Consider the following 25,906-nt stretch of genomic DNA (forward strand, 5'->3'; position numbering starts at 1 on the left):
TGAGTTTCCCCTATCCTCCAACTGGAGACAAGAGTTAACAAGAGTGCACAAGCATATAATTAGTTTGGGATCCACAGTAAACATTAAATAAGAATTCTTTAGGTCCATCTGCTGAAGTTCAACCAGACCAGGAAAAAGGAATCTGACAGGCCCAGCCAGGTATCTCTTCTCTTCTCTGATGTTTACTAACTCTTCATCAGGCCCAACAGCCATCTCCAGGTGTTAGAAGCTGTCACATCTGCTCAACCAAATTCCTTTCACACTAAAATTTTAGAATTCCCTTTCCACCTAGTGGTGGAAGAAACATAAGGGACCCCATCAAGTCTAGAAGTAGGGGTTCGTGGGAATGGCTGCTTCAGATGGCAGTAAATTATCTCAAATATCACACACACACAAAACCACATACAACCATTTGTACGTTTTACTTACAAGTGAATATAAAATTCAATTCACTGTCCATCCTTTGAAGTGTTCGTATAATGTTTAGCAGAGTTAGGACTGTGAAGTGGTGTTAACAAAATCCTATTCACACTGCACCTTTAAAGAACTGGCTTCCCAGGTAAATACAACGTAATCTTTTTGAAGCAATGCATTTCAGAGTCTCTAGATCATTTAAAAACTCTGCTAAAAAGATTGGGCCTATTTCCACAAAAACAGGGTTTTGGGAATCTTTGCATCATTCTGCCCACTATTGTTACTCATGATTTAAATAACAGAAAGTGCAGGATACTGATACCATATTACAAAACCGTACCTGGTCAGAGTGGCCAGAGCCCATTAGTAAAATTCTTGGCTTAGATTATTCTTTCTTTTTCTTTAAAAAAAACGAGTAGATAGTTGTGGCATAACAATTTTGTTAGAAAGGATGAATAATAAATACAATAAAATATAAACCACATTCAAAACACAAAACCATGGATTACCAAAGTAAACAGAATATAACATAATTTGCTCAAATTTAAGCTTGACACGGAAAGGCGACGAACACAAGCAGAGCATTTACAGTAATACATCCAAAGGAACACACTTTTGCAGGCTCCCTAAAGAAATCTCTGAAGTATAGCCAATAAGTACCTGATATTTTGTTATATACCAAATTCCTTTCAACCAAATGCTTTAAAATTTGCAAGTATTTGGAGCAGAAATTAAAGAAGCCCAATTATCACTTTATTGAATCTTTTACTTTAGAATACTATGTTCCTAGCACAATGCTTGATCCACAGTAGGTGATTAATGATCATCTGACAAGTGAATGGATTTAATTATTATAATAAATCTATGTGGGGAAAATGGCTATCCTAAATTTAAAGTAGAGAAACAGGCCTCAGAGAAATCTAAAGAGTTGCCCAAGGTTGTATATTGAATCACGTGGTCAGGATCAATTCCCAGGTTGGTCTAGCTGATGCTGACTCTTACCAGATGGTAGAACTCCCATTTCATGATCTCTGAGTCTCAAGCTTTCTCCTTTTAACTCTGACACATCTGCTTCAGAATCTTTTACCGAAAAGACAATGTCATATTTTCCTATGAGGAATTTTCACAGGAACTAGATTTGCTTCTGATAGTTTATAAAACATTAGAAAGGAAATCAAACTCACCACAGGTTTCTGTGTCTTAACCCTTGACAGAAATTTATTCTCAACATACTTAAAACATAAATCTGGTTTCCAGGAGAACTCTTATGGTTATTAATACTAGTTATATTTTAACAGAACACCAGGTATGATTAATTTGTCCATGAAAATGGTGTGCTTACTGCAACCGAACAAAACAGCCCAGACCTGAATATGTGTATTTTGATAGCCTTGATGTGCCATTTCTAAAGGACTGAAGAGATAAACTGCTTAAGAGAGCTGGATAAAAGAAGAGAAAGCAGCCGAAACCGGTTTGGCTCAGTGGATAGAGCGTCGGCCTGCGGACTCAAGGGTCCCGGGTTCGATTCCGGTCAAGGGCATGTACCTTGGTTGCGGGCACATCTCCAGTAGGGGGTGTGCAAGAGGCAGCTGATCGATGTTTCTCTCTCGTCGATGTTTCTAACTCTCTATCCCTCTCTCTTCCTCTCTGTAAAAAATCAATAAAATATATTTAAAAAAATAAAAAAAAGAAAAAAAGAAGAGAAAGCAAATTAAATAGCCAGAAATTAGAGAGAGGGAAAGTAGATAAAGAATGTGAAGATTATAAATGAAGTCGCTAGCAAATTATTTACAGAGAATTGTTAATGGATTGGAAAGAAATGTACTTAAAGAGTGAAGACTAGCCAGGCCGGCATGGTAGGGGTATCTTTGTAACAGTGCCACCCTAGTGTATTTACATACAGCATTTCTTTTTGGTAGATTTCACTGCGTTTTTCTCCAGGCATATTTTTTCCTCAGAGAATGACAAAAGCATATACACAATTCTGTACCTTGCCTTTCTCTTAGATTTGTATCATAAGAGCTATATTTAATTGATTAGATAAGTAACTACTGTTAAAGTTTACTAAATTAGTTAAGTCATTTCTATTATTTTCTATTATAAGTTTAATTTTAATTATTTATATATAGGTTGGGACCACAATTCCCAAACTGTATTCAGCACCACAACAAATTCACAGGGATGCTGTTGGTTATTAAAAATTGAAACACAGCTGACATCCTTCATATCTCCTTGGTTAGAAATGAGACACCAGCTTAAGGAAATGGGTTACCTTCAGTGACTCAACTAACCAGGAGTTACCTGATTTCGGGAAGGGTTCTATTCCTGGACAAACTCAGAGTTCTTATAGAAAGGATGAAAAGACACAGAATGCTGGATAGGAAATTAGTATTAACTGCTGTAGAAAAAGTACCATAATTGGAATCACTGTTCAGTACCAATAAACCCTCTAAGGTTTTTGAAACATATCACTAATTTACAATCCTATCAGCAGCATAGTAAAAGTAAGAGGTTTAGTATACCCTAATTAGCAAAAGACATTAAAAAAATCTTTTAGGTAATTAATAGTTAAAAAATGGATAGCCTACTTCTATATTCATTTGCATTTCTCTGATTCCTGGTAAAGGTTAACGGCTGTATTTTTCCTTTGGTTAATCAACTGCCTTGTGTCGAGTGCTCACTTCCCTACTCTTCTTCTTCCCCCATTATCTTACAGATGCTAATCTTTTGGTTGTGGATAAATATCATCACCAGCTTATATCTGTTGATAAAAGGTTCTCACTGGACAACACAAACACCTACATTCAAGAGGAAGGAAGAGGTAAAGGAATTCTGTAAGACTGTGAGGAAAACGTGGGAAAGTTGGTGAAAAGATTGGTAAGAGCCCTAACCGGTTATAGTAATGACTAATTACTATAACTGTGTTACATACATTTACTTTATGCGCCTTACACACAGGTGCACCATTTCTCAGTGGATAGAGCGTCAGCCTTCGGACTGAAGGGTCCCAGGTTCGATTCTGGTCAAGGGCATGTACCTTGGTTGTGGGCACATCCCCAGTGGGGAGTGTGCAGGAGGCAGCTGATCGATGTTTCTCTCTCATTGATGTTTCTAACTCTCTATCCTTCTCCTTTCCTCTCTGTAAAAAATCAATACAATATATTTTTTAAAAAAAAGATTGGTAAGAGAATGTAGCTCCACAGAAGCCAAGCAACAAGAAACTTTAGGAAGCAAGGAGTGGCTAACAGGGTCAAATACACAGGGTCCAGTAAATTGATGACCACAGTATCCTTTGGATTTGGCAAGTAGTCACTAGAGTCCTAAGCTCTAGAATATCTCTGTGCTAAATTTTCAAACTCAACATAGTCATATATTCAACAGCTACACGGCTATAAATACATACATGGCAGAGTACTAGACAAAAAAAGAGACCCAAACAATAGCGTACAGCAAGCTTGTCAAACTCGTGGCCCACAAGGAATATTTTTGCAGCCCATCCAATACAACGGTTGTAAGAAACGTTTTAAAAAAAAATTTCGTAACTCAATTTTTACAACAGCCTGTTATACATCATTATTAATAATGAACTACAACGTTCGCTAATGACTGATTACTATAACTGTGTTACATACATTTACTTTATGCGCCTTACACGCAGGTGCACCATTTCTCTCCACTAATACTAGCAGCGAATATTTTAGCTGCCGATTGCCACGTCGTTAGTCTCATACTGACTTGTTTGGTGTGCACAACAGGAAATATTTCGCTTTTGGAGAACAAGAAAAATAGGTTTATTGGCGTTGCGCTTATTAGTTTGTGCAGTTATTCAGTGTCTGGTAAGTTAATGTTCAAGAAAAAAATAGTAATTTCTATTAAAATGTTCTATTATTTTATGTTAATGATGACTCATTTATTTCAGTCCTTTGTATTCAGCATGTCTCTATCGAAATAAACCTACGTTACTATGAAAACTGAAGCTTTTGTTTTTTTGTAGCCCACATACACTTAAACCTTGTTTATTTGGCCCGTGTTAGCCTTTGAGTTTGACATGCTTGGTGTGGAGGGACCTGGGCTAGGCACGGGTACATATAATTTGAGGGGCTGGAGCAGCAGAGGGAAAGAGAACTGAGAGCCTAAAGCTAAGTCTCTTCTCTCTGACTAGCTTAATAAGTAACTTTTTTTAAAAAGTACAGTGTTTCATAATATATAAAAGATGAAGTGATTTATAATTCCTAAAAACTAATAATTTAGAGTCTGAAAAGAATCATGCAAGAATTGACTAAATTGTCCATGTTAGGAAAATGAAGCAATCTAAATGTGTGAGCCTGAAGAAGCTTTAAAAATCATTATTTCTGATTCCCAGTTAAGTTCACCAATAGCAGCACATGTTGAGGGTCCCCACACTCCGTGTCATAATGTATGTACTGCAAGCTTCATTTCAAATAATGGATGAATGTGGATTTTAGGCAGAAAAAATTCTTTAAAAGATGAAAGTCTTATTCAATCACATAGCTGACACATGATCCAATTTCCTTTTGGTGACTGTAGCCAACTGCAGATGTTTCTTTATTCAAAATGCAACCCTCTCTGGCTTCACTTCCATTTCATATGTAGACTGCTTTAAATTACTTACCCAGAAGTATCACCTTCAACCTGAGAACTTTTAGCTCTAAATATGCTAATAATGAAAAATATGCCAAAGCAAGGGAAATATTTGGTATACTGGTAATGGTATAAATGTATACTATATAAATGGTATATGTTATTGTTTTTAATATTTTAAATGTGTTCATGTGGACATGGAAGAGTAAATGAAAAATAAAATAAATGTTGTCTTCATAGGAAGGCATAGAAAATGTTTTCCATTTTGAACATTTTTAATATTGAGGTTACTTCTTTTTTTGTTGTTGTTGTTAAAAGATATAGTATGATTATAATATTGACCATTTGCTGGTTTCTATGTACCAGGCACTCTGCTAGGTATATCTCACGAGACTTAATCTTTATGAAAAATAGTCGATATTATTATTATTATTATCCCCGTTGTGAAAATGAGAAAAGCGGGGCTTAAAGAGAGTGACTCACTGGGCCACTCAGCCACACACACACTCAGCATCTAGTACAGTGCCCCAAGTGCAGGGAGTGATCCCTAATTTCCTGAATAGATCTGAGTGGATGAAAAATGGATATTCACATTCTCACATGAGATCCCTAAGCTGTGTTGACTGCCAAAATGGAGGTATGCACACGTTACTCTGGGAAACAGAGAAAGGCTGTGTAGGAGATAAAAGGTGCACATGGCACTACTAAGTCTTACCACCAAGCAGTAACACACACCATGCCGTATTAGCAGCGTGCCCTCAGTGAACGGAAATCCAGAAGAGCAGGGCCTCTGTTTGTTCTATATTTCCAAGGCCTAGACCAGTATCTGACAGACAGCAAAATGAGTGTGCTGAATGAATACACCAGGAAACCTTCCCTTCTCTTTCTTCACATCTCTCCTGGCTCATCACACTTGGTTCCTTGCATTAACGCCGTGTTTTTTCCCTCTCCACTCATCTTGCCACTCTTTACACATATGTAAAAATTGTTTTTGTCCTATATTCACATTATGAATTTTTAACATCTATATTGGAAAAAAAACAAACAAAAAACGGAAATGTTTCCTCCTTAAATATCCAACAGGTGATTCTGTTTTTCCCAGCAAATACAAAGGCCATATCTGAATTTGTTATGGGAAGTTATAACTTTGTTTTAAATTTACATTTAACTCTCATACTGCTTCCCATCATAAAAAAAAAGTAATATAAATGCTTATAAACCTATTAAGTTTCTGTTTATAATGGTGAGTTCCAATACAGAGTTACCATATGACCTAGCAATTCCATTCCGAGGGAAATATCCAAGAGAATGAAAACATATGGCCACACAAAACCAGATACACGAATGTTTATATCATTATTCAGAATAGCAAAAACAAAGGAAATAACCAAAATGTCCATCAACTCATAAATGGATAATAAAATGTGGTGGCGTATCCATATACTTTAATGTTTGGCAATAAAAAGAAATAAAGTACCAATACATGCTAAAATATAGATTAACCTTGAAAATATGCTAAGTAAAAGATGTCAGTCACAAAAGTCCACAAATTGTGTAATTCCATTTATCCAGAAATTCCAGAACAGGCAAATCTACAGAAACAAAAGTATATTAGTAATAGTTTCCAGTGGCTAAAGAAGAGAAAGAATGGGACGTAACTACTATTGGGTATGAGATTAGTTTTAGGTCTATGAAACTATTCTAAAATTAGATTCTGATTCCAAAATACATAAAGAACTCAATAGCAAAAAAAAAAAAAAAAATCCAAACAGTAAGTTTTAAAAATGGGCAGAGGACCCAAATAGACATTTTTCTCAAGAAAACACACAAATGGCCAACAGGTGCAGCAAAAAATGCTCAACATCACTAATCATCAGAGAAATGCAAATCAAAACCACAATGAGATATCTCCTCACATCTGTTAGAGTGACTATCATCAAAAAAATAAGGGATAACAAGTGTTGGCATAGATATGGAGAAAAGAAAACTCTTGTGCACTGTTGTTGGGAATATTAATTGCTTCGGGCACTATGGAAAACAATGTGGAGACTTATTCAAAAAAGTAAAAATAGAACTACCAAGTAATCCAACAATCCTATTTCTGGATATATGGTATATCCAAAGGAAATGAAAACAGGATATTGAAGAAATCTGCACTCCCATGTCCATTGCAAAATTACTCACAATAGCCAAGATATGGAAACAATCTAAGTGTCCATCAACAGATAAATGGATGAAGACGATGTGGCATATACATGTATGTATAAAATTTTATTCAGTGATGAGAAAGAAGGAAATCCTGCCATTTGTAACAACATAGATGGACCATGAGGGAATAAACCAGACAGAGAAAGGCAAATACTGGATGATATCACTTGTATGTGAAATCTTAAGGAAGAAAAATAAAGACTCAAAGGTCAAACTCATAGAAACAGGAAGTAGATTGATGGTTGCCAGGGGTTGGGGTAGAAGAAATAGGGAAAGGTTGCTAAAGGTACAAACTTTCAGCTCTAAGATGAATAAGGTATGAGAATCTAACATAAAACATAGTCACTACAGTTGATAACACTGAATTATATTATTTAAATTTGCTAAAAGTTGAACTTAAATGTTCTCACACCCAAAAAAAGATGAAATGTGAGGCGATGGCTGTGTTAATTAAGTAGCTGGCAGGAATGCTTTCACAATGTATTTGTATATTGGATCATGGTGATGTACACTTTAAATATCTGACAATTCTATTTGTCAATCATACCTCAATAAAGCTAAAAAATGTTTTAAAAATAAAATTAGATGGTGGTGATTGTTGCACAACCCTGTAAACATATGAAAAATCACTGAATTACACATTATAAAAAAGATTAATTTTATGGTAGTGAACTATACCTCAATAATGCTGTTTAATAAGGAATGGCATTTTAATGGAAGGCATTCCCATACAATGAAAATTAGCACTCTGGACTGGTATCCTCAAAATAACACATACAATGCTTTTTTACAAATAGTAAACAACAAAAATCATGTGCACAGTTTCACTTTCTTGGCAATAACTCCTGAAGTTGAATTAATACATATTATTGTCACTGATGAAGAGAAAATTCATTCTCAAATGCTGATATCAATTCCTTGAATAAGCCTGCTCTAACTAATCTCATCCTGGTAAATATATGTAATATGCCACCAATTTTTCACTAAGATATTTGTCTTTGTATACAAAGTTTCAGAATTGGTGCCAACATTAAGTGGTTAGTGACAACCTGTGGACTTCTGCATCTCCAAATATTAGTTTGACACACTTCCTGTAAGTCCAGTCATTTCATGGACATGTATGAAAAGTGTTTCATGCATCCAGCTCCAGAGTCCCAAGATTTGGTGCCCATTCCTAATGGAGCTAACTTGCTAGGGAGAAAAACAGGCAAACTGTTAAGGAGGAATGGCACCAGAAAGTTAGACCTTGGTTCCTGAGTGCTGGCTAAGGAAGAATTCAGAGCCAAGGTTCAAATACAAAGGGAGATTTATTTAGAAAGTCACAGAGATAGAGGAAGTGAGCTGTGAAAGGCTGTGTGGACTCAGGAAACAAGTTACAGAGGCCAGGGAAGGGCCCTGGGAGCTCAGGAGCAAGAAAGGCGAAGAGAACATGCCAGGGGAGAGGAGAGGTGGGAAAGATGCAGGCTGCTCCAGAGAGAGCCAGCATCCCCTGGGTGCTTCTCCCTAAGGACTTTTATCTGAGGTCTCTGCAGAGAATCGCTATCGAATATTCACCAGCTTTTCCAGGTGAGTCTCCTCAGGGTTGTGATCTCTACTGATTGGTCGGTGCCAGGGCAGGGGGTCATTAGTTACCAAAGCTGGTCCTGATGTCAGCCCTGGCATGGCTCCACCTGGCCTTGCTGCCTCTCTAAGCCTGCAGCTGAAACACAACTGAGGCCTGCCAGCAAATGTTATCTCCCGTTTGACCAAAACTCTGTCTCCGTGGTCAACAGGCCTGAGACGTTGTTCGTAACCTTTTGCACGCGGATGTCAAGTGTGACTCGACACGGTTAGCATTGGTAGCAGCTCGTATGTCGAATGTTTCAAAAAATATCACACCATGAAAAATTATAGAGATTAAAATTACTCTTTGAATGTATCAATAATCTGAAATATAAAAAAATCCAAATAAATAAGTTTGTATGAAAAGAAACTCCGGTTTTTTATTCTACTGCCGCGCTTTGTAAAATCTGGGGTACTTAAAAAATTAAATCCCGAGTAGAATAAAGGAATCGAGAAAAAAAGCAAGCGAGTGCAAAGGGTTAATATCATTTGATGAGGGCCAGAACCTCATTGTCCTGAAAGCTTAATGCTTAAGCGAGTGGTCATGCAAGGGCTTGTATGAGAGCTATATGAGACTATTCTCTGGCGCCCGGGGTTCCTCCTCTAAGGGGCGTCTAGCACCTGACCAGCAATGTGCTAGGGGAGGATCCAAACTGCATGAGCAGCGATATGAAAGGCCAGGGGGTCTAAACAGCACCCGGCCACAGGCGAGGGGAGGAAAGGTCACCCTGGAGGTGAGGTCTCTGACCCTACAATATTTGTGTTCCAATTCTGCTTTCCACACTGGTGACCTGTACCTGGCCTATCAGTCCTACTCTACTCATGTCTGTATAACCGCCTACTGTATCCAAATAATCCTATCATCTAAATAAAATGTGAAGAACACCATGTTTTTTACAAAACCATGACATCTCAGATGTGGGAAGGTCCTTAAAAAGATAGCTAAAGTGTTCCACAGAAGCGATGGCTTACTTTCACTACCAGCCACGTTCATAATACCAGGCAATCATGTATGGTCTACAGCATCTCTCTATAGCGTGCATTTGTCCCGGTGAGGTAAAGATTCTGCTGGGGAAAGCCACCTCTTACTCTTTTTTGAATTAAACACAGTGGTGCTTGTTGTTTCTAACTCCAATCTAATTTTTCTTTCTAGTCTCAAATTAATATTTATTACCAAGCACCCTACATTGTGCTAGATACTTTACGTTACCTTATTGAATCCTGCAAATAATGCACATGAAATGAGTGTTACTCCCATGTTACAGAGGAGGGAAGCCCCACGAAAGCCAAGTGACTTGCTCACAGCCATGTGGCGAGTAAGTGGCAGAACTGGCATTGAAACGAATTGCTCCGATTGTAAAGTCCAGGCTCTTTCTACTATTAGGCTAATTGCTGTTAATGTCAAATCTTCAAGGAACCTATGTAACACTAAAATGTTCCAATGACTAAAGATTAAACGTTTTAGCACTGCACATGTGTGATAATGCTAAGCTTGGCTAAAAAGCAACCCCTCTCTGCTTCTTCTAGGCAGATTTAATGTTCATATTATTTGAATAAGTTGGGATTCGTTTAAAATATATTCTGACAGACGTGCAAAACACACACACACACACACACACACACACACACACACACACACACACACAGCCATAGCCTAAGGACTTAAAGTGGGAAGAGTGTCTTGCAAATGACATGGCGGTTCTGAATCCTTGTTTCATCCACTCCCTCCCTCTCCTCAGTGGGTGTGCCCAAGCATCACACTCAGCCAGCCATGAATACCTACAGGATTCTAATTTCCTTAGAGTAGTCAAGGCAATAATGGGAAGAAAACGACATGCACCCAGCAGAGTTTAAACCTGACAATCCTGGAAGCATTCATTCACTTCCTGCTATTCCTTGTTCAAGATTATTCAGGATCTGTGTTTTCTTTCTTTAACCCCTGACACTGGCCTTTTCCAGCCCTTGCCTCACTTTCCAAGCTGTCCCAAAAGACCAGACTTCCTGTTCATTATATCCCGTTCCCCTAGCCCAGTGATGGGCAACCTTTTGAGCTTGGTGTGTCAAACTTCGCCAAAAAACTGAGCATAACTCGGGTAGTGTGTCACTTTGAGGAAAAAAGATTATTTCGCAAATGTTTCATCCTCAGGAGCAGAAAATGTTTCATCCTCGGCATGCGGCCGCCTCAGTGGCCGCGTGTCATCAGAAATGGCTACGCATGTCAGTGCTGACACGCGTGTCATAGGTTCGCCATCACTGCCCTAGCCCCAGGGCAGAACTCCCCTGAAGCTCACAGATCCCTTAGGACATATTTTAAAAAATAATAATAATCTGTTTTGTCCTCTCTTGGTGATTCTGAAACCAATTCAATCATAATGATATCTATTGTTGTATTTAACCCAGTTATTAATTAACTGGAAAGGAACAAAGGGAAGGTGGAATATTATAGGCATGCCCAGTAAAGTCTGGGTGACACAGGGAAGGTATTTAACTGTCAGTCACACCTGGGAACAGGTCATTGGCCAGGATGGGTGTGGCCACTGCAGGGGCACAAAATCTGAGATATATAAGCTCCTAAACAAAATCTGAGATATATAAGCTCCTCTCTTACTGCTGCGCCGGACTCCTGGTTTGTGGGGCTCTCAGCTCTGTACTCACCCACATGGCCCACAGCCATGTGGACCCCACACCCGATGGACTGATAGAGTGGAACTAGCCTGATGCCGAACTGGACCCAGCTCCACCATGGAACAGGAACTCTGGACACTGGCTTCGCTTCCAGCTCTGCTGAATCCCATCTGCATCTCCCAAGACTGGTTTAAGGGAAATGGGACTTTTGAAACTCAGGGGTGTAATTCCACACAAATAAAGCTTTCTACCACATATCATCCTCCCATGGGGGCCTCCAGAAAGGCTTACTCCAGCGGTACCCCAGTAACCCCCTCCCTCCCACTAGCAAAGGAGAAGGGCAATCCTCACAATTCTCCGGTAACAATACCACCTTTCCTGGATCAACTAGCTAACAGGCTCAATTCAATTTTCGCACTGAGCCAAATGAATCTTCAATTCTTAATTAAATGTTCTCTTTTCCCCCAAATTCCCCTACTCCCAGTCCCTCCAGCCCTATCAATGTCATCATTTTCTTTTCTCACTAATAACCGCTGGGATGGTCTCACCTCAGACATAATTTACATTCACTAAACATCTGTGCAGCACAAGATTCACCTAGGACAGCGCTTTTTCTGAGCCACTGTCTGCTTTCATGGCAGAAACCAATGTGGAAAGAAAAAAGACCTCTCATCTGCAGTTTGGCCTGTTATATTTTGTGAAACTTTCCACTTCTGACAAGTGCAAGTTGTAATCATCATTTTTAATAACTTTTATAGACGAATGAGTCTATAAAAGTTTAGGCAGAACTAAAGCACCAGCAGATCTGTCCATAAAGTCTCAAAGTCCATACTGCCTGTTCCTAATTCTTCAATGCCAGCCTAAACTAACGCTTTCTTGGTTCCCAGATCATAGTAGATAATTATTCATTTGTTTAACAGAAATAAGCTAAATCAAAACCATGCCACATTTTATAATCATTTCCTACCAAACTGATTTAATTTGGGGGACAAACAGGCCCAGGCTTTACCATTCAATTAAAGCATTTCCACTTCAACAATCTTGTTTATACAGAATGCTAAAAATATTTTTTTAAAAACCTGATAAAGTTAAGTCTTGAAGAAAGCTGAAATTATTAGGATTACAATGATCCTGCCTACAGTAAAGGAAAATGGTACGTTTTTATAAAATGTTATTATGCATTTTTTCCACTGGTCTACACAAAAAACCCTAAAAGGAATAGAGGGCAAATGCTATTTCCATTTTTGATGAAAACAGGGTCTAGGACAAACGACTAGTACCCACGTCACTACTTAGTGGCAGTACCAGTACAAAATTCTAGTCCACGGCCCGGCCTGCGTGGCTCAGGGGTCGAGCATCTGTCTATGAACCAAAATTCTAGTCCCGGTGCTCGCTGCTGTCCCGAGTTACCCAGTCCTAATAGTACAACCAGGCCAGAGCAGTTACGTATGAAGCCAAGGCAGAGCAATATTATTTTTTAAAGTATATTTGTATTGATGTCAGAGAGGAAGGGAGAGGGAGAGAGAGATGGAAACATCAATGATGAGAAAAATCACTGATTGGTCCAAAACCTGGGCATGTGCCTGACTGGGAATCAAACTGTGACTCCTTGGTTCAGAGGTTGATACTCAACCACTAAACCACATTGGCTGCGCAGGAGGAAGTAAAATTAAAGAGCAAACTTATAGTCCCCACTCCCTGGCTTATTCACTCCAGAGATATTTAAAACCTTCCTCCATATCATGCTCCTCTTAGGAAAAATGCAAACTGATTCATGTTTAGCAATTACTGAGCATCCACAATGTGGTCAGAGCTGATGGGAATCCAGATATCCTTGGCATCTAGAAGCTTATATTCAAAGACTAAGTAAAATCAAATCAACAGAGACACACTAAGAGAATGCCACGTGGCTACAGGGGCATAGATTGGAGTGATGCATGCGAAGGAACAGCTTCGGTTATCAGCACCAGCAGAAGCTAGCGGAGGCAGGGACAGACCCTGCCCTGGCACCTGCAGAGGGAGCATGGCCCTGCCCACACCTTGATTTTTTACTTCCGGCCTCCAAAACTGTGAGAGAATGCTAGGACATTTCTGTTGTTCTAAGCTAGGAAAAAAATTATTTCTCTCTCTCTCTCTCTCTCTCTCTCTCTCTCTCTCTCTCTAAGCTAGGAAAAAAATTATTTCTCTCTCTCTCTCTCTCTCTCTCTCTCTCTCTCTCTCTCTCTCTCTCATTCACACACACACACACACACACACACACTCACTCACACACACAGAAGGAGTACTATGCAGACAGAGAAAATCAAATGTAAGATACTGTGGGCCCAGAATTGTAGTACTAACAAAATATGTGGATCTGGGTGGAGTGAAAAAACTCCAATTTAAAACTGGAGTAGACAGCCCTGGCTAGGTAACTCAGTTGGTTAGAGCATCATCCCGATACGCCAAGGCTGTGGTTGAATCCCCCATCAGGGTACATACAAGAATCAACCAATGAGTGCATAAATAAGTGGAACAACAAATAGACCTTTCTCTCTCTCTCTCTCTCTCTCTCTCTCTCTCTCTCTCTCTCTCTCTCTCAAAACAAAGACACAAACAAAACCTGGAGGGATGGGAAGAGTTAGAAAGACTCAGATGTTTCTTTGAGATGACCAGGTGGGTGAGGATATGACTGAACAAACGAGAACACACAGAGAACAAGCTGGAGGAGAGGAAGCACTTCATTTTGGCACACGGAGTCTGACACACGGTGCCTGAGCCTGCCAGGGAGTGACAGGCAGGAGACAGGTGAAAATCAGACCCAGAGCTCAGCAGAATGAGGTCGGGGCTGGAAGCTGGGAGCAGATGTTATCACACAGGAAAGCAAACAGTAAAAGGGCTAGGAAGGAATCCTTCACACCACCCCCATTTCAGAGGGCAGAAGAAGTAACGGAAAATGGAAGGGGAATTCAAGAGCATCACACACTGAGAAAAAGGGACAGTGATGGGGCTGGGATCCAAAGGAAGTAATAATAGTGTTAGAAATGGTTACTTAAGGAAAACCAGGACTGAGAAGCAGTCAGTATAAGCCTTTAACGTCCCTGCCTATTGCCTCCTATGTTGACATCATTTTTTCTTGAGTACAGAGCTTTCCCAAGTCTTCTCCAAATAGTGTGCCCTTTAAAAAGTCACCCCTATTGTCTCTTATGTTGACAATTTTTCACTGTCCCTCACATTTTCCACCAACTTTTAAAACAGTTGGCAGGCTGATCTTTTATTCCTTTGATTCTCCAGTGTCACGTAATAACTTTTTCACAGAAGGCACACAAAGTCTAGTAGAAGTTCCAAAACGATAATACTTAAATTGTCTTCTCAAGTAATTTTAATTTGCTTCTGCTTCTTAATCTCTCCTACCAGCACCAACACTCCTTTTATTTGAGGTGCAGGGTGTGTGTGTCGGGGGGGGGGGGGGCGGGGGGGGCAAATCTTTCATTCAGACATTTTAAGGAATAAGAAAATTGCATAAATGAAGAAGAGGAAATTCTCACCATGGCAAAGTAAAATCAATTTACATAGCTTCCATTTGCGAAATGATAACACGCTATACAGGGCATTCATTTCTATTAGCCGCTTATCACTCCCCTCCACACAGGAACACATACCAGTGCTTTAAATTAAATCATCACTTTTCCGGTGAAGTAAAGAGAGAAACGGAGCTGGGTCTTTCATTTGGATAAGCTCCAATATATGTTTACACACAAGGGAATACTACTTGGTTTGTCTTTCATAAGCTCGCAAGCAGTACTGCTTTTTTAGAATTGTGTGAGGAAATATCATAGACATTCCACTACTGAGAAATGAGTCTGACTTCCAAATGAAAAGCGTCATTTTGTTACTACCCACTTTTTCCCCCCCGAGTAAAACCAAGGTTTGGGAGAGAGTGCTATTAATGTGGCAAAGTCATGTACATGGTGCATTTTTCCCAGTTGTTTGTTTGTTTGTTTGTTTGATTCCACCTGACATTGACAACTATGCCAGGATGGTCTCTGTCCCTCACAAAATACCTCTCCATTACAGCAATAATCATCCTAATCAGATAAACCAACAACATAAAAAAAGTCATGGTTTGGCACTTTTAAAATACCATCAGGAATGGATACTTTTATCACAGAATCTAAAAATGTTTAAATCTATTGGTGGGAATGCAGATTGGTACAGCCACTATGGAAAATAGTATGGAATTTACTAAAAATAAAAATTAAATGGAACTGTCACTTGACCCAGCAATACCACTTCTAGTAATATATCCTAAGAAGCCCAAAACACCAATCAGAAAGAATATATACACCCCTATGTTTATAGCAGCACAATGTACAATAGCTAAGATCTGGAAATAGCCCAAGTGCCCATCAGTAGACAAATGGATAAAAAGCTGTAGTACATTTTACACAATGGAATACTATACAGCTGTAAAAAAGGGTATCTTACCCTTTGCAGCAGCATGGAGGGACCTGGAGGTATTATGCCGAGTGAAATAAGGCAGCCAGAGAAAGAGAAGTATCACATGATCTCACCTGTAAGTGAAATCTAATGAACATAATAAACTGACAATCAATATAGGTCCAGAGACATGGAGGCATGAAGTAGACTAACATATCTCAGAGGGGATGGGGGAGAGACAGGAAGAGATTAACCAAAGAACTCACATACATATATGCATAACCAATGGACACAGACAATAGTGTGGTGACGGCCTGGGGTGGGGCAGAGGCTAGGAGGGGGGGGGAGGGGGAGAAGATTGGGGGACATCTATATTACTGTCAACAATAAAATAAATTTTTTTTTAAAAAAGAGTAGGCATGGTCAAAAAATAAAAATTCTATATTAATATAAAATAATCTACCAAGAGTTAATTATTAGTCTTATCCTACCTTTTCCCACCATGTAAAAAATACAATTAGACAAATTATTCTCAAATGAAAGATTCAAACCCCTAGAAAAATTAGGGCTTACTTTTTCTTCTTTTATGCTTACACGCTTCTGCAACAAAGGAAAAAGGTTGGAAAATATGGAGATTATTAGCTACTCAAAAGTATCTTACTATTCCACAATTCACTTTTTTCTAAAGCAAATCACATTCCTTACACAGAGTGTTGTACATGTGTGTTTTGCCATAACACTTTCTTCAGCATTACAACTGCATTCTTGATAATAAAATCAGAATACTGTAGATATGACCAATGGTGTATTCCGAATAATCAAAACATTCCAGTTAGAGGCAATCCCACAGAGAAGGAACCAAATTGCCAGAAATATCCAGGCCGATGTTGAAATTCACCTGGTCAATGGCAAAGCTGATAAAATAACTACATAGCCATTGACTTGTCCTGTGAGCATCCTGCCCCTTCTCCTTTGCTCTAAGGGCAGTTATTAGGGAAGTTGCTACATTTATACAAAACCCAGCCATTAAACTCAGAATATGGCAGCTGCAAAGATGAAGCACAGATTCCATGCACCTAAGAGCCAGATGCTCAGCAACTGGTTTTAATTTTCAGGATGAAAGTCAGTGAGAAGCAGGTAGCAAGACCTTGGTTGATGAGGCCAGATCCACTGAGGAGACACTATCAGGAAATGAGATGCTGGGCAGATGTTCAGCCGGTTGGAGGGAAATGGAAGGTGGGCAGAGCTGCAAGCTGAAACTGGTGGGTGGCAAGTGGAATTGGGGAGGCTGGCACCTGCCTAGAAGCTGAGATGAGCGGAAATTGCCCTCCAGAACGGCTGGGGCCAGAACAGGGGGCCATCAACTCTGGCACGAAACAATATTCATGAAAGACATTCAAGACTAAATAACCCCCTTTCCTTCACCCCGTCTCATCTGTCCACAGGAAACATCTGATTATTGCATAGTATTTACTGAATGTGGCTGAATACTCTAAAATTTTCATCTAATCTCTCTCTTTATGGATCTAGAGAAGAGTTGCTCCTCTCTGTGCACACACTTCTTGAATAAAATTGCACTTGGCATCAAAGCAACACTGAACATAAACTTTATTATCATTTTTCTTATATAATCATGAGTAATACTTATGCAACAACAGAGTTATTTCATTCTAAGAAATGTCAATAGTCGAAAGGATATTTGTTAAAGCAGCTTTTCACTGACTTAAAAGTTTAGCAGTTACCTGAGTGTTTGCACTTTCAGAGGACCTGGATCTTAACTCATAGTAGGGGTGTAAAAGGTGGTTCTTGGTGAGCCATTCTTCTCCACTAAAAGCGGGAAACATTTTCTGTTCTCCCAGCAACCCATTCCCTGGCCATCCAGCAGGACAGCCCCTCAGTGACTACCTTCTGAAAAAGGAAATCCAACAGGAAATAAAGATACATACTGTGAAAGGGCACCTACTAAGCTCCTGGAGAGAATCAGACGAGGGGTAGAGGGAAGTACTCAGCCAGCTCTAGTTAACTCCACTTTGAGGAGCGCCAAGGCTCCCATTTTAAAAGTTAGCACGAGTATAACTGCTTTAACTTGTCCATGTCTCTGAAGCAGAGCCCTTAAAGCACCACATTCCCAATCTAGCAGTTCCTAAAATCAAGTGCAGCTCATTTGAAGAATACAGGAACTTCTGCTCACTTAACTCAAATTCTCATGACTGTAAGAACCAAATGAATGGATGCAGCAACTCCACATCCACACCTTTGAGTAGGTTGGCCAGCTAAACAAGCGAAAGGGCCCTGGTGGAATAAGCTTACAGGGGAAACAAGAATCCACGAGTTCCACTTAAGCTAAAAAGAAAGCCTAGGTGAAAAATTTAAATACCAAAACTAGCCTAAAACAATAGCAGTTCTCACTGAAAGTTGAAGGATGACCAGGTAAATAGCGCAATAACTATAGGAATTTTTTCATGCCCTCCCCAGTTTGACACAGTGGATAGAGCGTCGGCCTGTGGACTGAAAGGTCCCGAGTTCGATTCCGGTCAAGGGCACATGCCCAGGTTGCAGGCTCAATCCCAGTAGGAGACGTGCAGGAGGCAGGCAATCAATGATTCTCTCTCATCACTGATGTTTCTATCTCTCCCTCCCTCTCACTTGCTCTCTGAAATCAATAAAAATATATTAAAAAAGAAAAGTCTTTCCAATGTCTTAAACTTGTCTTTTTTCTTACCTTTTATTTTAACCCCTTCACTGTACCACCAAAAACTGGTAGCTAAGAGGGCCTCAAACATACACACAAAACAGAGACCGGCTTAAAGTGGAAAAAAACACGTGATACCTGGCTAAAGGTGAGTCTGTGAAACATAGCAAATGGAAGGCAGGGGTGTCTACCTCACCCTTTCTAAGATATTTCAATGTGGCCTTTACATTTAGGGTCTTCTTTTACTATAAACAACTATTTAACCCCCAGATTACAAGAGCCCATAACAGAGTACTTTAAACGGAGGTCTGTGGACACTAAAGGTAGACACCCTTAAGAAACTGTGTGCTTACCTCTTACTGGTGTATCAATTAACTGCATATTCTACATCAACTTATAAGCAACCAACTTCTACCACTCAAATTAGGTGATCTTGTTATTGTGTCATGGATCACTAGCGCCAGGAACTAGGCTTTAAGAACAGAGGCAATATGACCAATAAATAAATAAAGTTTGTGATAGAGAGAAGGCCATCGTTATTAGGGCAAGAAGATTTTAAAGAACTACAGTTTCAATCAGTAAAAACAGCGAGAAAATGAATCATCGACACACAAGATACTATCAGCAGTATCTATATGACAAGAAATTTTGTTTCAGCAAAGCGTCATCCATTAGATTAATTAAATGTAGTTGAAAAGGTTTTTATTGATTTCACAGTATCATTTACATTTAATTTGTAAAGTCATTTGCTTTGAATATGATTGTATGAATATGCATAAGAATTATAGTTTCATCTTGTATATATTTATTTATCATAATAATGTAATCTATATTAGAATCCACTAACTTTTTTTTTTCCTTTAAAAGAAGCACAGACATAGAAGTTTGAGAAACAGTATCCTAAAGGCAGAGGAAAAGGCTGGCTGAGGCAATTAGAGGAAGGAGACTGATAAGAAAGGGGAGATGGCCCAGATGCTGTAGGACAGGGTGGAGTAAAGAATGTTGATACATCCTCCCCACCCATGCAATTCAATTCCAAAGAGTCCAATTCTATTTCTGCCATTCTTTTTTTTTTCTCTTTCTCTCTCTATCTTCTTCTTTTTTTGGGGGGGTGGGGGGGGGTGGGGGAGGGATGAGGGAGAGTATCTGTCTATTTTTGCAATAACAAAGCTCGACTTATGGTTCTTTGAATTCAAAAGTATAAAGAAAGAGAAAGTAAAGGGGGGAAATATATGAAAAAGCCATTTTGAAATGTTTCTTTGAAACATGAAAGGAGAAAATTAATAAAGAAAACTAGCCTATGATTTCATAACTCAAATTTTAAGACTAGCACCTGTTGCCGAGCTGGCATGACTCAGTGGTTGAGCACTGACCTATGAACCAGGCGGTCACAGTTCGATTCCCAGTCAGGGCACATGACCAGGTTGCAAGCTCAATCCCCATTGTGGGGCATGCAGGAGGCAGCCGATCAATGATTCTCTCTCATCATTGATGGGATGTTTCTATCTCTCTCTCCCTCTCCCTTCCTCTCTAAAATCAATAAAAATATATTAATAAAACAAACAAACAAAAAAGACTAGTACCTGATAAAGAACAAAGTTTGTGGAATAACATCTGAGGAAAAGGGTGGAGATTTTGAGTCATACAGCATGAACTAAAACCCAGTTCACCAGTATTAAATGTTCTCAAATATCACTCAGCAAATGGTCATGTGACTTGTAATAAAATGAACAAATAATCTTAGCGGTAAGATTTTTATAGATGTTCCCTCATTTTACAGAAAAAGTAGGACCCAGAGAAGGTAGGTTACTTACTAAATATCACACAGCATTTGACAGCACCAGAACTTAAACTCAGGTCTATGTCAATCCACTGAATAAACTGTCATCCATTTTCTCAAGAGCAGATGTGAATATGAAATGCAATAATTCACTTTAAAAATATGACAAGTATCTTAGATATATTTAAAATTGAAATCATCTTCTTAAGGTCTCCATTTATAGGGATCCTTGTAAATACTCCACCAAAGACACCCTTACATCATGAATCAGAGATCAAGGAGCATATATAACTCCTACGGGAGCAGTCATGCATGAATTAATCAAAAGTGCATGCCAACATTCTCACCAGAAAAGTTATTAACTAAAATGAAAATAATAGAAGATGCCTAGAAATGTATTGATTATACAGGAAAGGTATAGTAAGAAACCATTAATTGTTAATGAAAACAACAGCAAGGTGCTAAAAAAAAAAAAATGAAAAGAATAATGGAAACACTACTGAATCAGTAGGTATAGAGAAGGAAAGGCTTGGTTTCAAGAGAGAGAAGGTGAAGGCTTTCTGAGACAGAAAGGAAAAGCAGTCGGAATGGGCAGGCTGGGGGGAAGGAGGGCTCCCTCCTGAATCTAAGACAGCACTAAGCAGGCTTCGCTGTCCCAGCAACTTCAGACAGCAGGCATTTAGCAGCTGCAGCCCAGCCTCAGAGCATCCTCCCCAAGGGACAGAAGGTGGCTTGGTGGGAAAAAACCAGTGCCATCATGTGACTTCAAGGGTTCCTCTGCTTCAAATCTTTCCTATTTGGCAGCTGATGCTGGGAATTCTATTACCAAGGAATAAAATGTTTTCCTTCCATAACGAGAGAAGTAATAATCAAATGTTAAATTGCAGCCATGCTTTGCTTAACGACAGAGAAATATTCTGAGAAATGCATCGGAATTTCATTTCTAGAGGCCCGATTTTTATTTCATTACTAGAGGCCCGATGCACAAAATTCGTGCAGGAGTAGGCCTTCCCTCCCCCGGCACCCAGGACCCAGGCTTCCCTCCGACCACCTGCAGGCACCCAGGACCCGGGCTTCCCTTGCAGCCCCGGCTTCATCCAGAAGGTCGTCCAGAAGGATGTCCGGAAGGACGTCTGGTATAATTAGCATATTACGCTTTTATTATTATAGATTGTGTGACCATCTGTCCTCACACAAACCTAGATGGTATAACCTACTACACACCTATGCTATATAATACAGCCAGTTGCTTCTAGGCTACAAACCTGTACAGCATGTTTCTGTATTAAATGTTGTAGGCAATTTTAACACTATATTTGTTTATCTAAACATAGAAAAAGTACAGTAAAAATATGGTATAAAAGATAAAATATGGGTCCTGGCCAGTGTGGCTCAGTTGGCAGGAGCATTGTCCATGAACCAAAGGGTCATGGGTCTGATTCCTGGTCAGGGTACATACCCAGGTTTCGGTTCGATCCCGTCAGGGCAAGTGCAGGAGGCAGCTAATTGATGTTTCTCTTTGGCATCAATGTTTCTCTCTCTCCCCCTTCCTTTCTCTCTAAAATCAATAAAAACATATCCTTGGGTGAGGATTTTAAAAAAGATAAAATATGGTACATATGTATAGGGCACTTACCATGAATGGAGCTTGCAGGACTGAAAATCACTTTGGGTGGGTCAGTGAGTGGTAAGTGGATGTGAAGGCCGGGGACATTACTGTACACTACCACAGACTTTACAAACACTGTACTCTTAAGCTACACTAAATTTATAAAGCAACATGAGATTAAATCAAGAACAACAGACCATATGCACTCAAGAGACATAATAAACAGGAGATACATGAGGCTACTGCTGGTGTTACATGGCATGCTATTTCACAGCAAACTTTCATTTAAGTAGAAAGAGTACAGTCTGAAATAGGACAAAAACTATTGTGCAGTAAATACATAAACTAGTAATGCAGTCATTTATTATCATGTACTGTGTCCTGTACATAATTATTTGTGCTGTACTTTTATAGGACCAGCAGCGCAGTAGGTTTGTTCACATCCCACAAACACGTAAGGAATGCGCCACACTGCAACCTTACGTCACCAACCATAGGAATTTTTCAGCTCCATTAAAATCTCTGGCCCCATCGCTACTGACCGAAATGCTGTTGTATAGCACGTGACTGTATTGCACTCTCACCACAAACCTACGAATCCTACAAAGACAGCAGGTTGTATAGTTAAGTGCATAAGGCCAAAGTAACAAGGCAGGGTCTAATACGTTCATGAAACTTGGACTCAAGATTTCTTCACTTAGGAAGGGAAGAACCGATCTGGAAGAATGGTTTCTGCAAGGCTAGATTCAAAAATCGTAATAAAGCACACAATGTTGCTAGTAAAATAACTAGTTATCACAGTTATGTAAGTATTGTCAACTTCTGAAACACTAAAACTGATCTCCAGCAGTGAAGAGAAATGTCATTTGTAGGCCCTTTGGCACCTCCAGCAAGAGCTGGCCCAGCATTTAGCACTCTGAGGTGGGGAAACTTTTTGAAGAGGCATCACGCCCTCTAAGAGGCAAGGAGGCTAGTCCCAAGAACTCAAGCAGGATTTGCAAACCCAAAGGAAGGAGGGCTCGCATTTGTCTATGCACAGGATGGGAAGAACGCGGATAAGTTATATTTTTCACAAATCAGTAAATATTGTTATCAGCAGCAGCCTCAACTTCAGAAATTGAATGAATGTGGGCATAAAACACATTTCTCTTACCCGGTTAAGTAACGTAAGTGATAAGTAAATGTGCTAGCATTTGGGATGGTTAAAGTAAAAAAGGATTTGGAAGCACAGTGATTTCAATAAATTTTAAAAATATTTTTTTATTGATTTCAGAGAGAGAGGGAGAGATAGAAACATCAATAATGAGAGTCATTGATCAGCTGCCTCTTGCATGCCCCCCACTGGGGATGGAGCCTGCAACCCCTGGCATGTGCCCTGACCGGGAATCGAACTGTGACCCTATGGTTCATAGGTCGACGCTCAACTACTGAGTCACCCCGGGACGGGCTAATTTCAATACATTTTGCTAAACTCCATCCTTGGGATTATTAACACATGCTTCACAATACAGATCAGATACTAGTGTTGCCTTTTTCCGACACACACGTACCTCCACCATGTTGTTGCTGACCTTGTACTTGACACAGACAATGATGCTTCCCCTACATTTGTCCTAGGGATTGCTAGGTCACCCAAAGGCCTCCCCACTTTATGAAAACACTTCACCAGCCATCAGAGGCCAGAGATACCAGTACTTCTGTTCAGTGGCTAAGGCACTCAGAAGCTTCTATTAAGATGTAACTATGAGTGTCTTTTCCTGAGGTCCTAGTAATTAAAAGTGCAGATCCAGTTCCCGAGTGTGGGACGGGCGGTGACAGAAGGCCCTACCGGCATGCGTTACCTCCTATAGCGGATCAGAAGATCTGACTGGCCTGCAGTCACTGCACTCACATCCTCAGTGACTCCACCACCGGCCAGATTTACAATGCAAACCCCACATTAAGATGCTTGTAAAAACTTGGGATGAGATAAAATCCATTGGTCCATGCTGTCTCCCACCATCTCACTTCTATAGGACTAGCAGCGCCGTAGGTCTGGTTCACACCAGTATCACCACAAACTACAAATGCATATTTTTTTTAAAAAAAAAAAAAGCCAACTCAATGATTGTGCCCGGTGAAGAGCCACTGATATACATAGGGAATTAATCAAATTCTTTGAATACCACTAAACAAATGAGCTCTGTTCAGCCTTAAGACAAACTCTTGAATCCTTCCTTTAAGGATTATTGTTAAAGTGTTCAAATTTAAAAAAAAAAAAAAAAAAAGGCCAACAGTCCCCAACCTTTTTTCCCAAGCACGTTATACAAAAAAAAAGATGGCTTTTGTACAACTTCACTCAGGATGCATTCCCGTGTCCAGGTGAGAACTGTCCCTTCTCTGTCGCGTGGGGAAGTCAAGAACACCTAGGAACAAACTTTGTCGGCCACCAGCAGGGGAGCTCTTCAGCTTCCGTCCCCAAACCCATTCAAACAAAAGAAGCCCCGTCTCCTCCTCCTTCCCACTCCGCAGACCCGCGCCCCGCGGGGTCCGCCCGGACCCCCGCGCCCTCTCCGCCCTGCACCGCCAGCTCCACTTACTCCTCAGCGCCCCGATGAGCAGAGAGCCGTCCTTAATCAGCTCTTTGATGAACTTGTTGGTTCGCTCCAGCTCAATCTCGTGACACTGCAGGCGCTCCCTGAAATCCGGGCTGTCCAAGTAGGAATCGCTGAACTCCAGAGTCGGCAGCCCCATGGCACAGGCGCTGCCCGCGGCCGCCGGGGACCCGCCCGGGCCGGCAGTCAGGGCGGGGGCGGTCGGGGACCGTGGCCGGCGCTGCTGCGACGCGCGATCGCGGGGGACGCGCCGGGACGCGAGGGGACTGCGCGGAGGAAGCGGGCCCCGCGCGCCCCGCCGTCGGCGCCGGGCTCCCGTGGCGCGCGGTCGCGGGGGGCACTCAGTCCGCCCTGGGGGCGAGGCGGGCGCAGGCGCCGGGGGTGGGCCGAGGCGCGGGTCCGCTCAGGGTGTCGCCCTCGCGGCGCATGGTCGCTGCCGCACCGAGGCGGGAGGCTCCGGGCCGCGGCGGGAGCAGGGAAGTTCCCTCCGGCCCGCAGACACTTCCGGCAGCTCCGCGCCCCGCTCCCCGGACCGTGGTGTGTGCTCTGAGCCGGGAGCGCCGCCGCCACTCGGGCCGGGCCGGGCCAACCCTCCCCCTCCGCGGACGCAGGCTCAGAGCGCTCGCGAATGGGACCCGGGCTCCGGGACCCTCCTCCCGCTTCCGCGCTCCCACCCCGCTACCCCGCCCCTTCTCCCATTCACCCTCCTGCCCCCACCCCCCGCCCGCACTTCGCTCCCAGGCTCCGCGCCGCTGCGGCCGCAGCGCTCCAGCCGGTGCCCTGGGCGGTAACCCTGTCCCCTGCTGGGCTCCTGGCTCCTGGTAGTCTCCCCGGTGACACTTCGGGGTCCTCCACTCCACAGAAGGGTCTCCAACTCCCAGCGTAGCTCTTCTACCCCTCGTCCCCCCCACCCACTCCCTGGACTCCTCGGGGTTACAAGCCAGCATTCACTGTCCCCAAAGTTGGAGAGAACTTGTTGAAGCCTAGTTGGAAGATGCTACTTGAAAGCATTCGTTTAGATGAATGCATTTAAACTCGAGGTTGAAAAGTTTTCCTGTCTCTTTCCCACCGCACACTTCATTGATCCAAGAAAGTCGGGGCTTTTCTATTCAAAACGAAAGCTTCAGAAGCCTGGGGCTGTGTATTGTTGTTTTTACAAGTTGTTGTGAAGGTGGGAAGATTTTAGGTCTTCCCCAGACCCCCAAGAGCCACCTGGGACTTAGAGGGTCCTACTCTAGGAGAAAACCTATTTGCCTCATAACACTGTATCTTGTATGGACACCTGGATGAAACTGCCCTAGAGCGTGAAGATTTTGGAATTGTTGAAGTTGGCCGGAGTTCTACAGGAATAGCTAATTCCC

At 41.2% G+C, this 25,906-nt stretch overlaps 1 protein-coding gene across 3 annotated transcripts in view; it reads right to left on the reverse strand.

Moving 5' to 3' along the window:
* ARHGAP42 (Rho GTPase activating protein 42) overlaps positions 1 to 25,146 on the reverse strand; it is a 251,581-nt gene extending 226,435 nt beyond the window's left edge. For all 3 annotated transcript variants that reach the window (XM_054724760.1, XM_054724762.1, XM_054724759.1), the window contains exon 1: positions 24,531 to 25,146. In XM_054724760.1, coding sequence (XP_054580735.1) covers positions 24,531 to 24,684 — 154 coding nt within the window. In that variant the 5' untranslated portion in view covers positions 24,685 to 25,146. The remainder of the gene's footprint in view (positions 1 to 24,530) is intronic.
* Positions 25,147 to 25,906: the final 760 nt, after the last annotated feature.

This window comes from Eptesicus fuscus, chromosome 13 (genome assembly GCF_027574615.1).
Source record: "Eptesicus fuscus isolate TK198812 chromosome 13, DD_ASM_mEF_20220401, whole genome shotgun sequence".
Classification (NCBI taxonomy): Eukaryota; Metazoa; Chordata; class Mammalia; order Chiroptera; family Vespertilionidae; genus Eptesicus; species Eptesicus fuscus.